The following is a 23,307-nucleotide window of genomic DNA, read 5'->3' on the forward strand; positions in this document are numbered from 1 at the left end:
GCTTGCCAATACAGGAGTCGAAAGCGAAGCGACGCATTCGCTGTGGAAGGCCACGCGCGCAATCAAAAGGCGTTGCACGAGGAAGGCGCCTCTAGTCGATAGCAACGGGACATGGTGTCGGACCGACTTGGGACAAGCGGAGGTATTCGCTGCGCACCTCGCCGAGCGATTTCAACCATTCAAGCTTGCCAGCCTGCAACAGGTTGAAGAAACTCAGGACCAGCTGAACCAAGCGCTTCAAATGGATATGCCAATCACGCCGTTTGAACCCTGCGAGGTAGCCGAAGTCATTGTGCGCCAGAGTAACAACAAAGCACCTGGACATGACGTCATCTGCAACGCCACATTGAAGGCCCTGCCCAGACAAGCGATCCTCTACATAACGTTGGTTTTCAACGCTATTGTGAGGTTGCAATACTTCCCTTATCAGTGGAAGCTCGGGATAATCGCCATGATCCACAAACCTGGCAAGCCGGAAAGGGAGCCCGCCTCCTACCGGCCGATCAGTCTCCTCCCTTCAATTTCGAAGGTGTTTGAGAGCTCGGGATAATCACCATGATCCACAAACCTGGCAAGCCGGAAAGGGAGCCCGCCTCCTACCGGCCGATCAGTCTCCTCCCTTCAATTTCGAAGGTGTTTGAGAGACTGATGGCTGTCCGGATTGTAAGGATTATGGAAGCCCAGGGGATTACCCCTGAGCACCAGTTCGGTACCACTGTACTGTCGAGCAGCTCCATCGAGTCGTCGAGCAAATTCTGACGGCCTACGACAGTAAGGAATATTGTAACAGCCTCTTCTTGGACATTCGAGAAGCGTTTGATCGAGTGTGGCACATTGGACTCCAACTGAAAATCAAGCAGACGCTGCCTGCTCCATATTTTGGGCTGCTAAAATCGTACCTGGAAGGAAGGAGGTTCGCTGTGCGCTTTCATTCAGCAATTTCCACCGAGCACAACGTGGCAGCTGGTGTTCCACAAGGTAGTGTCCTCGGTCCCATGCTCTACTGCCTGTATAGCCACGACATGCCGCAGCCGGATGTAAGCCTTTACGGGAAATCTATGTTGGCCACATTTGCCGATGACGTGTGCGTCACCTACAGGTCCCGATGCGAGCACGACGCAGCCGATGGTATCCAGGACTTTGCATACCGGTTCTCGGAATGGGCAAGACGTTGGAACATTGGCATCAATAGCAGTAAATCCAACAACGTCTGCTTTACTTTAAAGCGGAGAACGCCACCGCCCGTCTACATCGAGGAAGCCCCCGTACCACAGCCGAACGCAGCAAAGTACCTTGGAGTGCTTCTGGATCGCAGACTCACATTTTCCAAGCATGTGACCGACATCAGAACGCGCCTACGTGCTAAGGTGGCGAAGCACTACTGGCTACTTTGTTCGCGCAGTAAATTGTCGCTATCCAACAAGCTGACAATTTACAAACAGATCGTAGCACCAAACTGGAAGTATGGGTGCCAAATCTGGGGCTTGGCATGTGACAGCCAAATCAAAAGAATCCAGGCTATTCAAAATAAGGTAGCAAGACTTATCACCGGCTGCGAGTGGTTTGTTCGAAACACCACTCTGCACAGAGACCTGAAACTAGCAACGGTTTTTGACGAAATAAACCAGCACTCGAGCAGATACCATGACAGGCTGGAGCGCCACAGAAATCGGCTGGCCAGCGCTCTAAATAGATCTCGCCCACCAAGGAGGCTCAATAGAAGGCAACCGAGGGATCTCATTACCCGATCTCCTTTGACCAGGGTCCGCAGAAGCTGACGCTTATCTTAAATCCTATTTGTTATATGTGATTGTTATGTAATTCTAGTTAAATTACTGTAAATTTGAAAAAGCTAACTATAGTTAGCCGACGAGCCCAAAATGGGCTGAATTAATAGATAAGAAGAACACAAAGGGGCTTCATGACTTCCCAGTATTCCTTAATAAATAAATTAAAAAAAAAAAAAAAAAAAAAAGTTTTAGTTGGATCAATTAAACGGATTTTCATTTCGCCTGTATTTACTCGGGTATGAGGTATGGTATCCCATTGGTAAATGAAGTCGAGTGCTTTTCAAGTAGCTCGATTAGTTTAGCTTTCTCATTTTCGACTTATTTGGTGCCGATATCGGACAAGGTAAGCGATCGCTCAGCAACGAAACAATTATTAACAGTTTTTAATTTTACTACTTTAAAATTTTCGGATGTCAGAATTACATAAAAGCCTTGTTTGAGTATCTCTCGCCCTATCAGAATATCACTTCTCAATAATGGGCAGAATGGAAGCAATGTTTGAAAAAATGATGGAGAAGGCGATGAGTCAAACGAATCAGATGATGGAGAAGGTAATGAGTCAAATGAATCAGATGATGGCAACCGTCTGCAAGTCCCAATGCAATCAGCACTAGACATAACCATCTGGAACGCAATCGGCCTGATCAACAACAGGCCAGAGGTCGAGCTTTATTGCAAGACCAACCAAGCAGATATTCTCCTCATATCCGAAACCCATTTTTCAGACAGGTCCTACTTCACCTTAAGGGGGTATGACCTCGTGTCAGCCATCCACCCTAATGGTTCAGCACGCGGCGGCGCCGCCATCCTTATTCGCAGCAGCATCAAATTCGACACCCAACCACCCATTCAAGAGGATTGGGTGCAATGCGCCCGAATATCGGTAAGCACCACCCACGGAGACATTACCTTAGCTGCTGCCTACTGCCCACCCAGATTTAGAGCCACGGACGATTGCTTCTCTTCGCTTTTGGACAGCCTCGGCCCCAAATTCGTCATAGGAGGAGACTTTAACGCCAAGCACACTTGGTGGGGTTCCAGAGTATGCAATCCAAAAGGACGCGCGCTATGCAGGCAGGTTCTCTCCCGCAACCTCAATTGCCACGGAACTGGGACGCCAACATACTGGCCCACTGACCCTGCAAAAACTCCAGACATCTTGGACTTTGCGATCTCTGGCGGCCTGGACCCGGCAAGAATCCAGACCAGGGAGGTGGAAGACCTTCTCTCGGACCATAGTGCCATTGCCGTTTCGGTCTACGCCTCAGCCATGTTGAGATCCGCGGGTAAAAAGTTAATCTTGAAAACGTCCGACATCTGCAAATACCACCACTGGCTGAACAACTCGACAGTCACTAATCCACCATTGGATACCCCTGAACTTATAGATGCGGCCGTTGTGAACCTCACCTCGCAAATTCAGGAGGCAGCAACTTATGCTGCTCCAAGGTTCTCTAACCAAACGAGGGACAGCAGTAGAGACGTCCACTTTTGGAATCCGCGGGTTAATGAGCTCAAGTCAGAGAAAAGGCGTCTCCGACGGGTTTGGTTCCTCTCCAGGAACCCTAGAGACAAAACAGCTCTGAACAGAGCCACCAAGGAGCTGAAGGAAACTCTGGTCAGGCTAAGGAAGGAGGCCCTCGACAGCTTTGTTGGTAATCTCGCGCCGGGTGATCCCCACCACAACCTGTGGAATGTTACCAAGCGCATCAAGAGGCCACTGAAGAGGATCCCGCCCATCAGAAGACAAGACAACTCATGGTGCAGAACTGAGACCGAATGACCTCAAATGAAGCAGCCGAAACAGCCAGGCTCCTGTCAGAACCTCTCTCTGACTCCGAGTCGATACCCCAGGCCACGGAAGAGGAGATCAGCAATTTAATAGCGGCAATGGGTAACCACAAGGCTCCAGGCGATGATGCCATCAATGCCATTGCTATAAAGCTCCTACCCCCTATTAGCAAGTCACTAATCACGACCATAATAAATAAGTGCTTGCAATTGGGGCACTTCCCTTCATCATGGAAACGCGCCGAAGTAGTTATGATCCTGAAGCCTGGTAAACACGAAGCCAATCTCGCCTCCTACCGCCCGATCAGCTTACTGCCAGTACTCTCCAAGGTACTCGAAAGAGTATTTTTGTCCAGAGTATTGCCGGTGATTGAGGAGGCTGGTCTGATCCCTGATCACCAGTTTGGCTTTAGGCCTGATCAGCAATTTAATAGCGGCAATGGGTAACCACAAGGCTCCAGGCGATGATGCCATCAATGCCATTGCTATAAAGCTCCTACCCCCTTGTTTGGGAACGAGACAGCCTGTCTACGCGAACAAGTCACCCTTTATCTTTGGTTACATTTGTCTGCAGCTTCAGCGGAGCTTATCAGCGGAATCAATGTAAGCATCGCACTGCTGTAATTGTCCGCGAGCTTGCCCAGTACTTTTCCAAACTTCTAACTCTCTTCTAACTGTAACTTGTTTACGTCTTATGCTAGTTTAATCGTATGGCGTGAGTACAGCCAAAGCTTAAGTTAGTCACATTTTTGATCGTCGAGAAAACGTACGCATCGGTGTCGAATTAATTACTATTAAGTGTCTGAAGTAACAAATAAATCACACTAAACAGTAACACTGGCGGGTTTATTTATGAACATAAAAATTGGTCCTTCGAGCCGGATTACCGGAACTGCGTTTCTTTCGGGCATTTGATTTTGATTATTGGCCTTTTGGCAAACGATAATCTATAGATTCCTACATCGTATAGAATCGTTCCCTTCTTTCGACCACCATGCGGAGTGTGATTCAACAACGGGGCTTCTGCAAAAGCCAAATTACTCGTGCGCATAATAATGCCTTAAAATTTGTTGATGACATTCATTCAGTGCAAACAATAGTTGTCCGCCTGGCGCAACTACAGGAAAATTATTTGTGGTTCGTACGGCTCTCGGAAGAGCTGTATGCATTTAAATCGGAAGCCGATTGGGAGAACCCTGACGAGGATTTTGACGCATATGAGGACAAACATTATGCTACACACGCTATTCTCAGCAATACTTTGGAGGAGTTGAGACGGGATGTCACCTCAAACAGTATTGATGCCACAGTTCAAGCCGCAGACACATCCCAGAGAAGTCATGTCGATTTTCAGTTCGAGCGAATTAAACTTCCGACTTTTTCTGGAAATTATGAGGACTGGAAACATTTTTCGGACATGTTTATTGGATCGATTGCTTCCAATTCGAGCCTGACGGATTGCCAACGATTTCATTATTTAAAATCGTACCTTGCCGGAGACGCGCTTGCATTAGTTAAACATATTCCAGTTACTAATGACAACTATCGGGAAGCATGGGATCGGCTGGAACAGCGATATAACAAACAATCGCTAATTATTCGATCGTTCTTAAACAGTTTCATGAGCCTTCCGAGTGCTATAAATTCAAATATCGGCACAGTGCGGAAAATTGCCGATGGTGCAGACGAAGTTATTCGTGGTCTACGAGCTCTTAATTGCGAAGAGAGGGATCCCTGGCTAATTTTCATTTTACTTTCAAAATTAGATAGTGATACCCGCCAAGCCTGGGCTCAGTGCGCAGAATCCGAGGAAAAAGGTGTGACCATCAACCGATTCTTGAAATTTCTCACATCACGCTGCGATACGTTGGAGGCTTTTGAATTAACTCGATCAACCCAAGCTCGACGCGCAGCTACCACGCACCACGCAGACACGCATCCAAGACGGGAAGAGCCGAAGTGCACATCGTGCCAGCAGAATCACCATCTGTTTAAGTGTCCTCAATTCATCGCACTCGACATTGCATCTCGCCGAGACTTCCTCAAATCAAGAAAGCTCTGTTTCAATTGCCTCAGCCCGGCTCATATGATGGGCAACTGTACATCGAGGCATACTTGTCGGATCTGCCGCCGCAAGCATCATACTTTGGTTCATGGCTCGTCGCAGCCAATTCAAAATGGCAACAACATTGACACCGCAAGTGTTGACAGCCGCGATCGACCAGCAGTCTCACATGCGGGATCTACAATTGGCCACAATCAACCGCTAGCTCGAGAAGGTCATCGCTTGGGAAGCGAGACTCCCGCGGAAAACAACTTTACGCATCATACTCTGGAGAATATTCCGGCGGCTGGTTCTCAGACTCTGTTGCCAACCATCCTTGCTGACGTCATCGACGCCTGGGGAAACACTACAACCTGCAGGCTGCTCCTGGACACTGGATCTACAATAACCTTGGCATCGGAATCATTTGTTCAGCGAATAGGCGTGCGTCGAACGCACGCACGGATTTCTATTCTCGGTCTCGCCGCCAACAGCGCGGGCGTTACACGAGGACGCGCACATATCAAGCTGCGCTCTCGACATTCGGGCCAAACTGTCGAATTGGTGGCGTTCATTCTAAACTCGCTGACGTCATCACTTCCTGCCCAAGTTATTGACACCTCATCCTCTACGTGGAGGCAAATCTGCGAGCTTCCTTTGGCAGACCCAACGTTCTGCACACCTGGAGCAATCGATGTCATTGTTGGATCGGATCAGCTTTGGTCTCTATACACAGGAGATCGGAAACACTTTGGTAACGACTTTCCTATCGCTCTCAATACTGTATTTGGTTGGATTCTTGCAGGCTCTTACTCTGCATTCGATGATCACCCTACTTCTCCGGTTACTCATCACGCGGACCTAGACACGATGGTTCGTTCATTCATGGAGATGGACAGCATTCAGCCTAACCAGGCTCTCCTGGACGCCAGCGATCCCACAGAGCTTCATTTTGCTGCCACACACAAGCGCTCGACGGACGGGGTGTACGTCGTCGAGTATCCCTTCAAGGAGAAGGCACCGCCTATTGATTCAATCTTGCCACAGGCCATCAATCGCTTCTTCTCGCTGGAACGCAAATTTCGTCGGTATCCAGAATTGAAGCAGCAGTACGAAGCTTTCCTGGACGACTACTTGCAACGTGGACATATGGAACAACTGACCTCGGCTCAGGTTGAGGAGTCCCCAGACACCTGCTTCTATTTGCCGCACCACGCTGTCATCAAACTGGACAGTCTGACTACCAAATGTCGTGTAGTTTTTGATGGATCAGGAAAGGACAGCTCTGGAGTATCGCTCAATGACAGACTACATATTGGTCCACCGATTCAACGCGATCTTCTTGGCGTTTGTCTACGCTTCCGGCAGCACCAATATGTTTTATGCGCAGATGTCGAAAAGATGTTTCGAGGCATTAAAATCTTTAAGCCACACGCCAATTTTCAGCGCATTGTTTGGCGCACGACTGAGAATGAACCTCTGCTTCATTTTCGCCTGCTGACGGTTACCTACGGATTGGCACCGTCACCATTTCTGGCTGTTCGAGTTCTAAAGCAACTTGCCGACGATCATGGCCATGAATACCCTGCAGCAGCTCACGCTCTTCTGCACGATGCCTATGTGGACGATATCCCTACAGGCGCCAACACATTCGAGGAGCTTATGATTCTCAAGGACGAGCTAATAGCCCTCTTGGATAAGGGAAAATTCAAGCTACGCAAATGGAGTTCTAATAGTTGGCGTCTTCTGAAATCATTACCAGATGAAGATAGATGTTTTGAACCTATCCAGCTCCTCAACAAATCAGCTGCGGATTCACCTGTCAAAGTTCTTGGTATCCAATGGAACCCTGGGAAGGACGTTCTGTATCTCAACCTAAAGGGATGCGATGCGACCATTTCTCCGACGAAAAGAGAACTCTTGTCTCAGCTATCAAGAATTTATGATCCGCTTGGACTGGTAGCGCCGGTCACAGTTCTACTCAAGCTAATCTTCCAAGAAAGCTGGACAAGTGTCCTGCAGTGGGACGACCCCATTCCTGAAAGTCTACGTACGCGCTGGTGAGCCTTAGTAGAGGATTTGCCAGCACTTACGCAATGCCAAGTACCACGGTATATTGCGTCACCATTTCAAGATGTTAAACTACACGGATTCGCCGACGCATCCTCGCACGCCTACGGTGCGGTAGTTTACGCTCGAGTTGCAGTTGGATGCAGCTTTCAAGTAACTCTGGTTGCCGCCAAAACACGAGTGGCCCCGATCAAGCCCGTATCAATTCCACGTTTGGAGCTAAACGCTGCGTTACTTCTATCTCGATTGCTTTCTATTGTCAAAACATCATTAACAATTCCTCTTTTCAGCACGAGCTGCTGGACTGATTCAGAAATTGTGCTACACTGGCTTTCAGCTCCCCCTCGACGGTGGAACACCTACGTCTGCAACCGAACTTCTGAGATATTGAGCGACTTTTCCCGTAGCTGCTGGAACCATGTTCGCACGGAAGACAATCCTGCAGATTGTGCTTCCCGAGGACTTCATCCGTCAAAGCTTCTGGAGCATCGACTGTGGTGGAAAGGTCCGTCCTGGCTGGCCACACCCACCTCTGAGTGGCCACCTTCTACAAGCAAGTTCAGCGTATCTTCAAGTTTCGATGTCAACACCGAAGAACGAGCCATAAAGCCCACGACTCTACATAACTTTCCTGATGAAAGTATACACGAGTTACTCATCCACAAATTCTCAACCTGGACGCGTCTTATAAGGGTATCTAGCTACTGTCATCGCTTTATTCACACTCTTCGATCCCATCATAGGAATTCGGCACCATTCCATACGTCTGAAGAGTTGCTGGACGCACAGCGCCGACTTATTCGACATGTGCAACAAAAATCCTTTGCCAGAGAATATGCGCAGCTAGAGAATCGACGCCAGCTTAACGCTAAATCGCATCTTATCCGGTTTTCTCCGTTTCTGGATGATTATGGAGTAATGCGAGTCGGTGGGAGAATCGAGCAATCTACACTCAACTACAACGCCAAGCACCCGATTCTGATACCTAAAGATACACCACTAGCTGGACTGCTGGTTCGACATTTTCATGTCTCCTATCTGGACACTGGAGTTGATGCAACGTTCACCAATCTTCGTCAGCAGTACTGGATTCTGGGAGCCCGCAATCTCGTCAGAAAGGCAGTCTTCCAATGCAAATCCTGTTTTCTTCAACGAAAGGGCACAAGCAACCAGATCATGGGAGAGCTACCAATTCCTCGAGTTCAAGCTAGCCGCTGCTTTCAACACACAGGGCTGGACTACGCTGGACCGATCGCAATCAAGGAATCAAAGGAAAGAACTCCACGCATCGAAAAGGCATGGTTTTCTATTTTCGTGTGCCTCACTACAAAGGCACTTCACATCGAGGTTGTTAGTGAGCTAACTACACAGGCTTTCATCGCAGCCTTTCAACGATTCATTGCCCGCCGAGCGAAGCCTACTGACCTGTATTCGGACAATGGAACTACATTTCATGGAGGCAAGCAAACTTTGGATGACATGAGACGTCTGGCCATTCAACAAGCCAAAGATGAGGAACTAGCAGGATTCTTTGCCAATGAAGGGATTTCTTGGCACTTTATACCCCCGTCTGCTCCCCATTTTGGAGGGATGTGGGAAGCTGGAATTCGCTCAATTAAACTCCATATGAAACGGATACTTGGATCAAAGGCTTTAACGTTTGAGGAGCTCTCTACTGTCCTGACCCAAATTGAAGCTATCCTGAATTCACGCCCGCTGTGCCCAACTGGGGATAATTCTTTGGATCCACTGACGCCTGCTCACTTTTTGACTGGATCTCCGTATACTGCATTGCCTGAACCCTGTCGTCCGGATATGCAAGTCAATCGATTGGAGAGGTGGAATCAGCTGCAAGCCATGGTTCAAGGCTTTTGGAAAAGGTGGCATATGGAATATCTGACATCTCTTCATGAGCGGACAAAGTGGCATCTGGAAACCGAGAATCTGAAGATCGACACACTGGTATTACTCAAGGAGCCCAATCTACCGCCCTCTAAATGGATTCTTGGCCGCATCACCGCAGTGCACGCAGGAATCGACAACAAGGTCCGAGTCGTTACAGTGAAGACTGCTCACAAATTATACAAACGCCCAATTGCCAAAATCGCTGTACTGCCTCTCTGCTGAACAACCGTTCAGGGGGGCCGGTATGTTTGGGAACGAGACAGCCTGTCTACGCGAACAAGTCACCCTTTATCTTTGTTTACATTTGTCTGCAGCTTCAGCGGAGCTTATCAGCGGAATCAATGTAAGCATCGCACTGCTGTAATTGTCCGCGAGCTTGCCCAGTACTTTTCCAAACTTCTAACTCTCTTCTAACTGTAACTTGTTTACGTCTTATGCTAGTTTAATCGTATGGCGTGAGTACAGCCAAAGCTTAAGTTAGTCACATTTTTGATCGTCGAGAAAACGTACGCATCGGTGTCGAATTAATCACTATTAAGTGTCTGAAGTAACAAATAAATCACACTAAACAGTAACACTGGCGGGTTTATTTATGAACACCCCTATTAGCAAGTCACTAATCACGACCATAATAAATAAGTGCTTGCAATTGGGGCACTTCCCTTCATCATGGAAACGCGCCGAAGTAGTTATGATCCTGAAGCCTGGTAAACACGAAGCCAATCTCGCCTCCTACCGCCCGATCAGCTTACTGCCAGTACTCTCCAAGGTACTCGAAAGAGTATTTTTGTCCAGAGTATTGCCGGTGATTGAGGAGGCTGGTCTGATCCCTGATCACCAGTTTGGCTTTAGGCCTGATCAGCAATTTAATAGCGGCAATGGGTAACCACAAGGCTCCAGGCGATGATGCCATCAATGCCATTGCTATAAAGCTCCTACCCCCTTGTTTGGGAACGAGACAGCCTGTCTACGCGAACAAGTCACCCTTTATCTTTGGTTACATTTGTCTGCAGCTTCAGCGGAGCTTATCAGCGGAATCAATGTAAGCATCGCACTGCTGTAATTGTCCGCGAGCTTGCCCAGTACTTTTCCAAACTTCTAACTCTCTTCTAACTGTAACTTGTTTACGTCTTATGCTAGTTTAATCGTATGGCGTGAGTACAGCCAAAGCTTAAGTTAGTCACATTTTTGATCGTCGAGAAAACGTACGCATCGGTGTCGAATTAATTACTATTAAGTGTCTGAAGTAACAAATAAATCACACTAAACAGTAACACTGGCGGGTTTATTTATGAACACCCCTATTAGCAAGTCACTAATCACGACCATAATAAATAAGTGCTTGCAATTGGGGCACTTCCCTTCATCATGGAAACGCGCCGAAGTAGTTATGATCCTGAAGCCTGGTAAACACGAAGCCAATCTCGCCTCCTACCGCCCGATCAGCTTACTGCCAGTACTCTCCAAGGTACTCGAAAGAGTATTTTTGTCCAGAGTATTGCCGGTGATTGAGGAGGCTGGTCTGATCCCTGATCACCAGTTTGGCTTTAGGCGCCGCCACGGGACACCAGAGCAAGGCCACCGAGTAGCGCAATATATCCTGGACGCCTTTGAGAATAAGAAATACTGCCTAGCAGTAATGCTGGACATTAAGCAAGCCTTTGATCGTGTTTGGCACCCCGGTCTCCTCCTAAAGCTCAAAAACGGCCTGCCCCAGCCATATTTCAAGTTCTTGAAATCGTTCCTGGAGGGCAGAAGATTCGCCGTCAGGTGTGGAGAAGCGCGCTCAGTCGTCAAAGTAGCCCGTGCAGGAGTTCCCCAAGGAAGCGTTCTCGGTCCGCTCCTCTACAACACGTATACGGCTGACCTGCCGGTGATACCGAGCCAGTACATTATGGCAGCCACTTACGCCGATGATACTGCGTTCCTAACAACAGCGATACCCCAGCAGAGGCCTCCCAGACTATGCAGGAGCAACTAGATCTACTGAACACGTGGCACACGAGATGGAATATATCGGTAAACAGCAACAAGTCAACCGCTACCACCTTCGCAACTAGGCGCGGCACTTGCCCACCAGTCAGTTTCAACGGGTTCCCAATCCCAGAGGTAGCCAATCCAAATTATCTTGGCTTTACACTGGACAGGAGACTTACATGGAGACCACACCTGCTAAAGAAGCGGAAACAGGCGGAGAACCGAGTCCGTGAATTCTACTGGCTGATGGGCAGACAATCTAAGCTACCGACTTCCACTAAGCTCCTTATCTACAAAGCGATCATAAGGCCAATCTGGACGTATGGCATTAAACTGTGGGGCACTGCATCGAAAAGTAACATCAACATTATCCAGACATTCGAAAACAAAACGCTCCGCACAGTCACAAACGCTCACCCTTTCCACGATAATGCCACTATACACGAGGTCCTCAGCTTCCCCTGGGTGAAGGATGAGATTAAGAAAAGCAGCAGGCAGTACATGCAGAGGCTTCAAGACCACCCAAACAACCTGGCACAAGACCTGCTGGACACCAGTCAACGCACCAGGAGGCTGCACCGATCACACCCTTTGGACCTCTCTGGGATTAGACACGCAAATTAAATTAAATTATATACATACATTATTATACACATCATACATACAATATCGACAGTTATTGTATAGTTTCGCAACAATTTATGTAATCAATTAATTCTCTACCGTTAAGTTTAGTCATCAAATTTAATGATTGTCCGCGAAGGACAGGTTTAAATTAATACATCCAAAAAAAAAAAAAAAAAAAAAAAAAAACTTCTCAATTGCTCATTCGGGACTACATGAAATAATATTTCCATAATTTCCGCCTGTAGCGCCTGTAGTGTATGCGCAAAAAAGGTGTAATGGCAATTTCTTCTATTCCCACTTCGTAGTCAGCGTCGTCACCAACCGACTCGCATATACCGCGTAACATTGGCTGTTGAGTAAATTCAAAAACGTAACGGCCGGCTTCTCTACGGTTTCAAAGCGCTGCAGAAATAATGGTACGAAATTTGTGTAAGCCACTGAGATGCACTTCCTTCCATACAGTTGGTAAGTGCCATGATCAATTTACTTCCTTGAAGGGGGTGCTCAGACAGAATTATGTCGGTTGTTGAACACCACTTTCCTGCCTCAACGCATGCAGCTTCAGGGTTAAATTTGGGTAGCTTAACTTCAAAGCTAGGTTGCTGCTCGCGTGCCGGCGTCACTTGCACGATTTTTACGAGTTCAGCCAAATTGCGATTTTGCATTTCGACTACTGCACGCCACTGCTCCTCAGAAAATGCAGGATGTGGCACAGATCCCACTTCTGATGTCGGGTTATAGATGCCAGGGGCCTCGTCGTCCGTCAGTCCGTTCATATCGGCGTTACTCATAATGATTTTCACTACTCAATTTGTACAGCTGTGCGCATTTAACGAGTCCGCTTCTCTTTGGCTTCTCAACAATAAATGTGTCGTTTCTTGCCGACTGCTTTTTGTCTTCCCAATTTTTGTCATTCCCTTTTCGCTTTCTCATTCTAACCAAGCAGCAACTATTTTCTAATAGAAAATTTATCATATAAATAAAACCCAAAAACAAAATTGACCGAAAGCTTCACTAAATCGTTTTATGAGCTTTTAAAGGTGAAGTGTTAAACAGCTGATTGAGAGAATGCAATTCACGCCAAATTATTAGCTTACTCTTGCACCTGGTACGATTGTTAATACGCATCCATAAATGATAGTAAAATATGGAAAATAAATGCCAAGGTATGTTGTTTTTAACGTAGGTAGTTAATGTATGTGAAGTCGTTCTGTTTTTGTGTTGTGTAACATCCAACTTATGTGTATTTTAACAGATAATTCGAAAGTGTCCCCTGTGTTTTGTGGAGTATAACTAATTATCTGACAAAAGTTAAAAACGTCAGTTTGTACCTTTAACTATTGTCTTTGACGGTAAAGTAATATTTTTTGCCCATTTTTGCTCGTTTTCTTAAAAATTTGATTTTGTATAGGCAAGTTCGAATTCAGACATAGCGACCTCCTGGACATTTGGAGGCGTAACAATAGGCAAATAAGTTATGTTTCAGATTACGTTTATTCCGCAATCAACAACAATAATCTGGAATCGAAAAAGACAGAAGAGGTTGACAAAAAAATAGTAAATTTTGAATTATTTATTAAAAGAAAACTGCCCGAGTGTAACAGACAACTAGACCGATTTATTTTCAAACATACATGCTTGGATCCGTTGTTTTGAATTTGTTTTAAACGTATCATACAGAGCTGAGATAATAAAGTGGCATATAAAAGGAGAGGACAAGGTTCGAATGAATATTCGAAAAAAAAAATCTAGGAGGAAATGTGCAGAGAAATGGGCCTTTCAGTAAGCATGCCGAATGGCAGCGGCAATAGCAATGATGGTAATATGGCAAAAAGAGCTTTCGCAAGTACCAAATTCTCGTCGATAACCAGCATAAACGAAAATCTTTTGAAAAAGTTTAACATTATTTTAATAGCAATATCGTCCAACTATTTTATAAATTCCGACAAATTTCGTTCTTTTTGCTGAAGCGCAAGTAATTTCAAAGGCCCTCTGAACTTCGGGCTTAATTTTGTTTGATGCCTCTCTTCATTCTTTAACAATACAAAACCTCCGAATTGACATCTATCAACTTTAGCTTTGTTTTTATCAAATTGCGCCTTGTTATATGCTGCTGCAGCTGAAATACTCTGAACTGCACGTGCTCTTACTTCTTCTAGATCAACCTCATCTACCTCATCGCAAGGTGGAACCAACCCCAACGGCCGAGCAACTTTGCCAATAAACATTTCTAAAGGGCTTGCCTTTGTCACTCGACTAACCGTACAGTTTAATGCTAACTGAACCTCACCTAATGCGTCTTGCCAAGAGCGACTGCTAGTCTCGACTGCGGTTAGTAAGTTTTTTAAGGTGCTCATAATCCGTTCTACTTGACCATTTGCTCTACTTGCACCAGTCGCAATCAAGTGCAAATTTATTTTCTGTTGCTCACAGAAATCACTAAATCTACTGCTGGCAAAACACCTACCCTGATCTGCAATAATGCGATTTGGTACTCCAAACAGAGATATAGCCGACGTCACTGCACTTACGCAAATCTCTGCGTCAATTTTATGCGTGTAAGTTAAATAAACAAATTTAGTAAAGGCATCCACTTGAACGATGATATACTCTTTCTGATCAGACTTGCCGCTTAACTTTCCAGTTATGTCGATGTGAACAGTGTGCCAAGGGATATTTACTTTTGGTATTGGATGAATTTCGCCCGAGGAGGTCTTTGACATTTTACACGTAATGCAGTTTTCAACGAATTTTCGAATTTTTCATAGGCCTTGTCTAACGTCTTCTCCCATCCCATGATTGACTTATGAATTTGGTTTATAACAGACCATCTAAATACCTTGGGAACAATTGATAACGATCGAGTTCTACCATTTCGCTGAATTTTTCGATATAATATTCCTCCTCTTAACTCATAAGTTTTTGCAACGTCCTCAGCCAGTTAATTGTCTTTCAATTTATTTACAATATTTACTATTTCGAAATCTTGACGCTGTTCAGCCAAAAGCCAATTACTTGATATTTCAGCCAAATTAATTCGTTTTTCAAGAACTTTGGGAGTTGTAATACTCAAATCAGCTGAAGGCACATTTCTTGAAAAGAAGTCAACATGCGCCATTCGTTTGCCCTCCCTATATTGTAAATCAAATGTAAATGATTGTAAATAAGACCACCATCTCTGTACTCTAGGAGATAGGTCTTGTTTTGTCCTTGAGGCCTTAAGAGAGTTACAGTCAGTAAAGACAACAAAGTTTCTACCCAGTAAATAATGGCGAAAATGTTTCATTGCTAAAACAACAGCAAGAGTCTCCAATTCATATGAGTGGTAACGTGACTCAGCCGGAGAAGCTGCCTTACTAAAATATTCAGCGACATGAGACTTGTTGTTAATTTTGTGTAATAAGATGGCACCGTATCCACGAGAACTTGCATCTGTATGCAACTCGATGGGATGCTGCGAATCAAAAATTACTAAAACTGGCTTCTGGGTAAGAATAGTGTAATAACCTTTTGTCTTATTTCTTCATGCTCTGGCTTCCAAATAAATTCATTCCTTTCTGAAGTCAAAAGATATAACGGCTTCATAAAACAAGAAAATCCTTGCATAAATTGTCGAAAGTAAGACGCTTATCCGATAAATTGTCGCAAAGCAGGGACCGACTGAGGAGGTGGTAAGCAGTTAACGCTGCAATTTTAAGCGAATTTGGCCGGATTTCACCTGCATTCACTTCGTATCCCAAATATTGAACTTTTGACTTTAAAAAAGAACATTTGTTTATCTATATTGAATGAAAATCCAGCTTTTGTGAGACAATCAAGAGTAATCTGCAACCTTTCTAAAGCTTCACTTTTCGTTGAAGCAGCCACCATTACATCGTCCATATAAACGACTACAAATTTATTTGCAAGGTCTCCGAGAGCTTGCATCACTGTACGCTGGAAAACAGATGGAGCATTTCTGAGCCCAAACGGCATTGCCAAGAATTCATATTGTCCATCTGGGGTGACAAAAGCTGTACACTCTACTGAATCTGGGTGTAATGGAATTTGATAATATCCACTTGCCATGTCCAGACATGAAAAATATTTCGCTCCATGAAGTCTCGCTATTTGGTCTGATATAAGGGGCAAGGGGTATCTGTCTGATACCGTATTAGAATTTAATTCTCTATAATCAACACACAAACGATGAGAGCCGTCCTTTTTGTTGACTAACATTATGGGACTTGCAAAAGGTGAACAGCTTGGTTTTATAATGTTACACTCTAATAATTCATTAATTTTGTCTCGCACCAATTCCCTTTCATTTGGACTAAGTCTATATGGTCGTCTTTGAACAGTTCTTTTTGAGTCAACTAATTTAATTTTCATTTCTCCCGAGCTAACTCTGGTCAATGGAATTCCGGCAATAAAAGATTTTGAGTATTTTTCCACTAAGTCTTTTAGTTCTCAGAACTCAGAAAATTTCTCATCATTAGAACAATAGTTTACAGTTTTTGCTCTGACAATTTCAAATTTACCAGGTGATATTATAACATTAAATTCTGGAAACAATACTTCACGACCAATAATTATGTCATTTTTCAAATATATGTCATTCAAGACATGAAACAATATTTCAATACAATGATTGTTAATTATTACGTTACTAAGTATCTGCAATGTGCTACAAATACTACCATTGCCAATACCTTTCAACATCACTACATTGTTAATTCTTTTACCAACTAATTTGCTACTTAGTTTTTGTTTAATTAAAGAACATTCCGCTCCAGAGTCAAACGTTGTCGAAAATGTCTCGCCTTGATGAACCATCTCTCCCTTGGGTTCAACAACCTCGCATAGTTCCATCCTTTTCACTTGATGCGTGCCTTTGTCCTTTTTGGGCTTGCTGCAGTGTGTTGAAATATGACCGCGCTCGCCACAATTAAAACAAGTCACATCCGATTTTTGACGGTGACCAAAAGGGTTCCTGTCGTTGCTGTCCTTGGCATTAGACGAAAATTGCTGCTGCTGTTTAGCTCTACATTCGATCATCTTGTGACCGAGTTTTCCACAGAAATGGCATCTCATTGTTGAAAGTCGCTGGCGCTTTATGTCAGCTGGACGCATTTCTTCTTGCGGAGTTTTCTTTCGTTTATTAAACGTTAATGCTTTAAGCCCAGTTTGTAATTCACTTCTTCTGCGCACATTTGAAGTAAATGTTAATCGTTGCAGCCTGCTATCTACATGAGCCAACTTAGCAAGCGTCACAGAAACAGCTATTTCCTCCACATCCATCTCACGCCACTTCGTAATAAGCGACGTCATCATGCGACTAGCATAATTGGAGAGACATTCGCCGTCAGTTGGACAACCTGCTAGCATTGCTAAAAACATAGCCGCTGGAGTTTCCACACTAGCAAAACGTTGCACGAAAAGTTCCTTAAACTCGGCCCAAGTTATTTCCGGATAGCATATTTGAGCAAACCACTGCGACGCGCTTCCTTCCATCGCTGCACTTAAGGCCATAACTAACGCGCTGCGTTAGCCAAAATAATATTTGCCGTAGAGCACCACGCCGTTGCGTCTGCGCCCTCAAGGTCCGCGTTGAATTTAGGTAACACCACAATATTTTTGTTTGTTGTTTCGGATGCCGTTGATTTTATTGCTTTAACAAGTTCGATCAAGTTTTTATTTTGTATTTCCATTAAAACGCGCCACGGCCCATCTATGGTGTTAGGCAGCGAGCCAGATCCCACTTCTGATGTCGGAGCACAATTATTATTTTCCATTTCACGCAGCGAGTTTCGAAGGCACCGAAGGTCTACACAATAGCAACGCAGTATGCAATAATGCAATATGATAAAATACCAATGATTTCCCCGAACTGATGGAATTATTATTCTTGTGAAATATTCTAGCACATCCACCAGCTTACAAAAGTATGCGCCGACATATATTTATATATATAGTGACGTATTTGGGTGGTCCAAACCAGCCACTTCTATTATCTCAAAGAAAACAGTAATGCACTCTAGTAATTTTCCATAATGTATCCCAGCTGCGAAGCATTCGTTTATCTTTGGCAGCGCAGCCGTTCTTGTAAACATCCTAAAGCCTGACCTAAGCAGATTTGACTCCCCCCTTTCAACACTTCCTAATCTTAAGAACCCAAGAGCGTGGCTCTCCCGAAATACAAATATTGTTCAAATACCGAGGCTTCTCCTCAATCCAAATTGCATTTGATTTTTAGTCTTAAGCTGAGATCCAAAGAATAAAGTCGTGAAACTATTTCTCCTAAAAACTATTTTTTTTATTTCTTGGCGTTGTCCTTAGTCAACTGACGGGACATAAGTTCGACTCAAAAAAATGAAACAACAATTTTACTATATATATATACCCGCATCTGAAACATTTTTTGTCTGATTTTAGACTATCTTTTTATATGTGTAATTGTCCCTAGGAAATGGTTCTAAAATAAAAGATAAACGTAGACATCACTAGAATCTGCATTTTTAATCTCGACTCTTTCGCTTTTATAGCTCTGGGATTATAGCGTTCATACGGATAGACGGACTTGCCCATTATCCTGATCAAGAATATAAAAACTTTCAAGGGTCGGAAACGCTTCGTTTTACCTGTTCCCATATCCATGCGAATCAACCGCCTACGAGCGTTTTATAAGTCCCGATATCCCGACGTTTTTTTTTTTTATTCGACGTCCACTAAAACCGAAAAAAACTGCCGCGACCACATTTTTAAAAAATGTTTGGTTATTTTTTCATAATTTTATTAGTTTTGTAAATTTCTACCGATTCTAACACCCTAAAGCCCTTCCACACATGCCACATCGGGCAACTCGACTAGCATAAAAAGGTAACCTATCGAAAAACCAAAATTGATTCGCTATTAAACGAACACCACATGAGGCCTTGACCACAAATATATTTTCATTTGTAACAACTACAATAGAAACCAACTCTAAAGTCATTTTAATTGATAGTATAATTTCCATTGGAAAAACTGTTTTTTCTTTTCGAAAGGTCACAACTGAAGATGACAATCCAAACATCAGTCTAGCTTATGGACTTGTTGACGACACGAGTTTTACCGAGGATTCTGAAATCATTCAAGAAAATGCATGTACACAAAACGGAGATTCAGAAAATGCCCAAAATACAATGGAAGTGGAATCTCTGAGTCACTATTTACTTTCTATTGTTTACATGCCGTTGTCATTAAAATTGATTTGCGTGACAAATCTTTTTTGTTGGATGGCGCACGTTTGTTATTCGCTATACTTTACGGATTTTGTTGGCGAAGCTGTTTTTAAAGGAGATCCCAAGGCCACTCTAGGCTCTCTTCCCCAGAAACGTTATGAAGAAGGAGTACGTTTTGGTTGCTGGGGCATGGCCATGTACTCCTTATCATGCTCTTTTTACTCGCTTGCAATTGAATATCTAATTAGGCGATTTAGGTGAGTGTTTTACAAAATTTAAAATATTTTAATTATGAATCTATTCGATTTTATTCTTTACAAAAAGGGCTAAAACGGTTTACGTTGGAGGACTTCTTGTCTATTGCATTGGAATGGCTTTAATGGCTTTAACTAGAGCCAAACTTAGTGTGATAGTTTTTAGTTGGACAGCAGGTATTATGTACTCTACACTATTCACAATGCCTTATCTTCTTGTGGCTCACTATCACAATGCTTCTACGGTAAGTATTTAAAGAAAATTCACCATTCATTCCTCTCAATGTATATAAATAACTTCTTAAGTAAACGCAAGTCAAATTAAAACAGCAAGAAAAAGCTATAGTCGAATTCACCGACTATTAGATACCTTTTACTCAGCTAGTGGAAATGCGAACGCGAAATTTCATACTTTTTCTGGGATATTGATAGATATTGGTGAATAAAATGGGAAAAAATTAACATTTTTCAAAAGTGTGGGCTTGGCAGCTTTGGGTGGTTAAATTTAGAAGATTTTAACGCCATAACACAGGTTTCTGCACTCAATGTGGAGGTATGATAAAGATAAAAATAGAGATAAAGATTGGTAATTGCATCAATATGTATAATAATATATTCCTTACGATCGCTTCTACCACTAAGCTTGCCTGATATGTCGATGTGAATAATTTTCCGTGGAGTGGTTACTTTAGGGATAGGATGCACATTTTAACGTTTCCTGAAGATGATTTAGAAACTCTGCATGTTATACAATTTTTAACATATCTCCGAACGTATTTGGGCATGCCCTCAAGTCAATAGTAATCGTAACCGATTTCTCCCAGACCAGATCCATTATTGATTTATGTACCTGGTTAATAACCGACCATCTAAATCCACGAGGCCCTACTGCACACTGGGGTTTGTATGGAGTCGCGGCCAAAAATACTTCTAGTGGTAAAGAAATTGATACTTTAAATTCTTTAAAATTTAAGAATTTTAAAAATGTTAAAAATAGGCGTGGTCGATAATATTTACGCCCACAGGAAGGCAAAAACAAAAAATACACCTTAAGGCATGCTACAATTTTTTTACTTGAAATATTATTATTATTATTATTATTATTCAATGTATTCAATGTATTGTTATTATTAAATGTATAAATTATTTATTTTAAAAATAAAAAACACAGCAAAACTAACTAATTCAGAAATTAAAATATAAGAATGGTGGCTAACTATATAACTAGTAAAGTTTTAGTGCTTCAACAGCGTGTTCTTACAATTTAATCATTTTCTAATAAATCACAGGTCGACAATAATAATTTCGACTTGTCATTCTTTTTTATTTTTATTTGACCTGTTATGTTAAGGGGTCTGATCTCAAAAGAAGTATTTTAATCAAATCAGTGTTCGTGAATATGCGAGACACCTTTCGGGTATGCTGCAGTCGGTATTTTTTAAATTTCCTTGTTGTTTTACTCTGCAGCTTCCTCTGAGAGCTCCCCAATCGACACCAACGCGTGATCTTTCACCTTCGGTCCATGAATTAAAATTTTATGAAGTGTAACTGGGAAACACAAATGACAAGAACATATCTAAAACTTAAGCTAAGCATAGAAAAAACGTTCACAAAATACACAAAACAATTAGTTCAATTAAAATGTTTTCACAGGACAAAATGACATGCAAGTTTATTATAAAAAACAACATAAAAAAACAATACCTTCAACTTTAAAATCCATTTTAAATCAATTTAGCACAATAGCAAAAGTTTGACCACTGAAAAGTACAATTTTATTTTGAAAATAGCTGACAGACTGCTCACTACTTTGAGGAATTTTTCTGAAAGTCCCGTTACATATTTAGCAAAAACCGGTTCGCCACTTAGAAGTTTGGACTTTTTAGAGACAGTTGTCAAATACTTTGCAAAAATTTGTTATGATGGATTTTTTGATTTTTGGTCGCGTCCGTAGGTCAGTGTGGTCTATTTGTTCCCATTGCATGGGAAAAGCATCAAAAAAATACTTCTTGTTAATGTAGACACTTGAAACTTAGCACAAAATTTTAAAATTAGCAAAATTATATGAAAAAACAAGCCTGATCGGACCACTATATCATATAGCTGTCATATACACGATCAATTTGAAATTAAGTGTTAGTATGGAAAACTTTTTTGTTTTCAATTATTTGGCAACGAAAACTTGGAATTCAACAAAAGAAATTAGTATATATAGTAAAATGGTTTTTGTTTTCGAGTCGAATAAATGATTCGTATTTGAACTCTACTATGCTAGTTTCAGTTAAATTCCATGTTAAAATTATAGTTGGCTAAACACAGTTAATAATTTCTTTTGTGGGAATTTAAATGAAATTGCACATTGTATTTTTACGTTTAATTATGTTTGTGATGCAATCATTATTTATTTCATCATTTTTATGATTGAAGATTTAATTTTTATTTTCGAAGTAATACTCACGGTCCTAGCAATCCAACTGGTATCCGTTTTGATCAGGATAAGGGATTATTTTAATTGTGTTGATCAGTGTTTGGCTAATGGGTATGTGTGATATGATTAGAAATTTGTTGTCTTTGAGATTCATCCAAGTTAATGTTTTAATCAGTATTACGTTTTGACTGTTAACGTTATTTAATTTGTCGTAAGCGTGAAAGTTGCATGCCCATCTCTATGTATTCAATAAACTGCATAAGTCCGTATACAAGAGTGTCGATACTATTGCGATTATTCTCATACTTTTTAAGTCGTTGTAGTCCGTCGTTCATAAATTGTATAACATTGATCTTATATTTCCTGAAAATGCACTCGATCATTCTCATCAAGTGTACCAAATAGGAATTTAAGAGATGAACCTTTTACGTTTAATAGTCCACGCTTCTGTCTATTTTTTTTGGTGAATAGTTATTCCGTTTAATTCTTTAAGTAATTTATTATACAGATATTTCATGCGGGGTGTGTCTGTGTTGTTTAGTACTTTATAAATAACTAGTTAGTGTGTTAGTGTAATGGCTTTCTTTAAATAGCTTTGTCATTTTGTGGATACCTGGGTGCAATAGTTTTCCATGCTATTGCAGTATGATTTCTTTGAATTCTGCATATGAATGCACGTAAATGAGTCTACAATTTATCTTTGTTATGTATTTATGATTTCTTTAGGTGCTGCTTGTATAAGTTCAAAATCTACCTCACTCATAATGTACATGGTAATGCATTTGTAAATGAAATGGTTAAGCAAAAATTTTGTCATTTTATCGTAGAAGATTGTAATAATTGATTTACCAAAATAGGTTGACTTTCCACTTTATTTTAATATGTTTTAACGAATATGATTTGTTTTTTTAAAATATTTATTGGTGTTTCTGTTAAATGAATAAGCTTACTTTTTTTTTTTTTTTTTTTTAATTTATTTATTAAGGCATACGGGGAAGTCTTGAAGCCCCTTTGTGTCCTTCTTATCTATTAATTCAGCCCATTTGGGCTCGCCGGCTAACTATAGTTAGCTTTTCCAAATTTACAGTAATTTTACTACAATTACATAACAATCACATATAACAAATAGGATTTAAGATAAGCGTCAGCTTCTGCGGACCCTTGTCAAAGGAGATCGGGTAATGAGATCCCTCGGTTGCCTTCTATTGAGCCTCCTTGG

The 23,307-nt window shown here is 42.4% G+C and overlaps 1 protein-coding gene across 4 annotated transcripts in view; it reads left to right on the forward strand.

Moving 5' to 3' along the window:
- LOC117139679 (proton-associated sugar transporter A) overlaps positions 1-23,307 on the forward strand; it is a 145,633-nt gene that overhangs the window by 108,796 nt on the left and 13,530 nt on the right. For all 4 annotated transcript variants that reach the window (XM_033302161.1, XM_033302160.1, XM_033302159.1 and 1 more), the window contains 2 exons: positions 19,230-19,663; positions 19,731-19,905. In XM_033302161.1, coding sequence (XP_033158052.1) covers positions 19,230-19,663; positions 19,731-19,905 — 609 coding nt within the window. The remainder of the gene's footprint in view (positions 1-19,229; positions 19,664-19,730; positions 19,906-23,307) is intronic.

Source organism: Drosophila mauritiana, chromosome 3L (genome assembly GCF_004382145.1).
Source record: "Drosophila mauritiana strain mau12 chromosome 3L, ASM438214v1, whole genome shotgun sequence".
Taxonomy (NCBI): Eukaryota; Metazoa; Arthropoda; class Insecta; order Diptera; family Drosophilidae; genus Drosophila; species Drosophila mauritiana.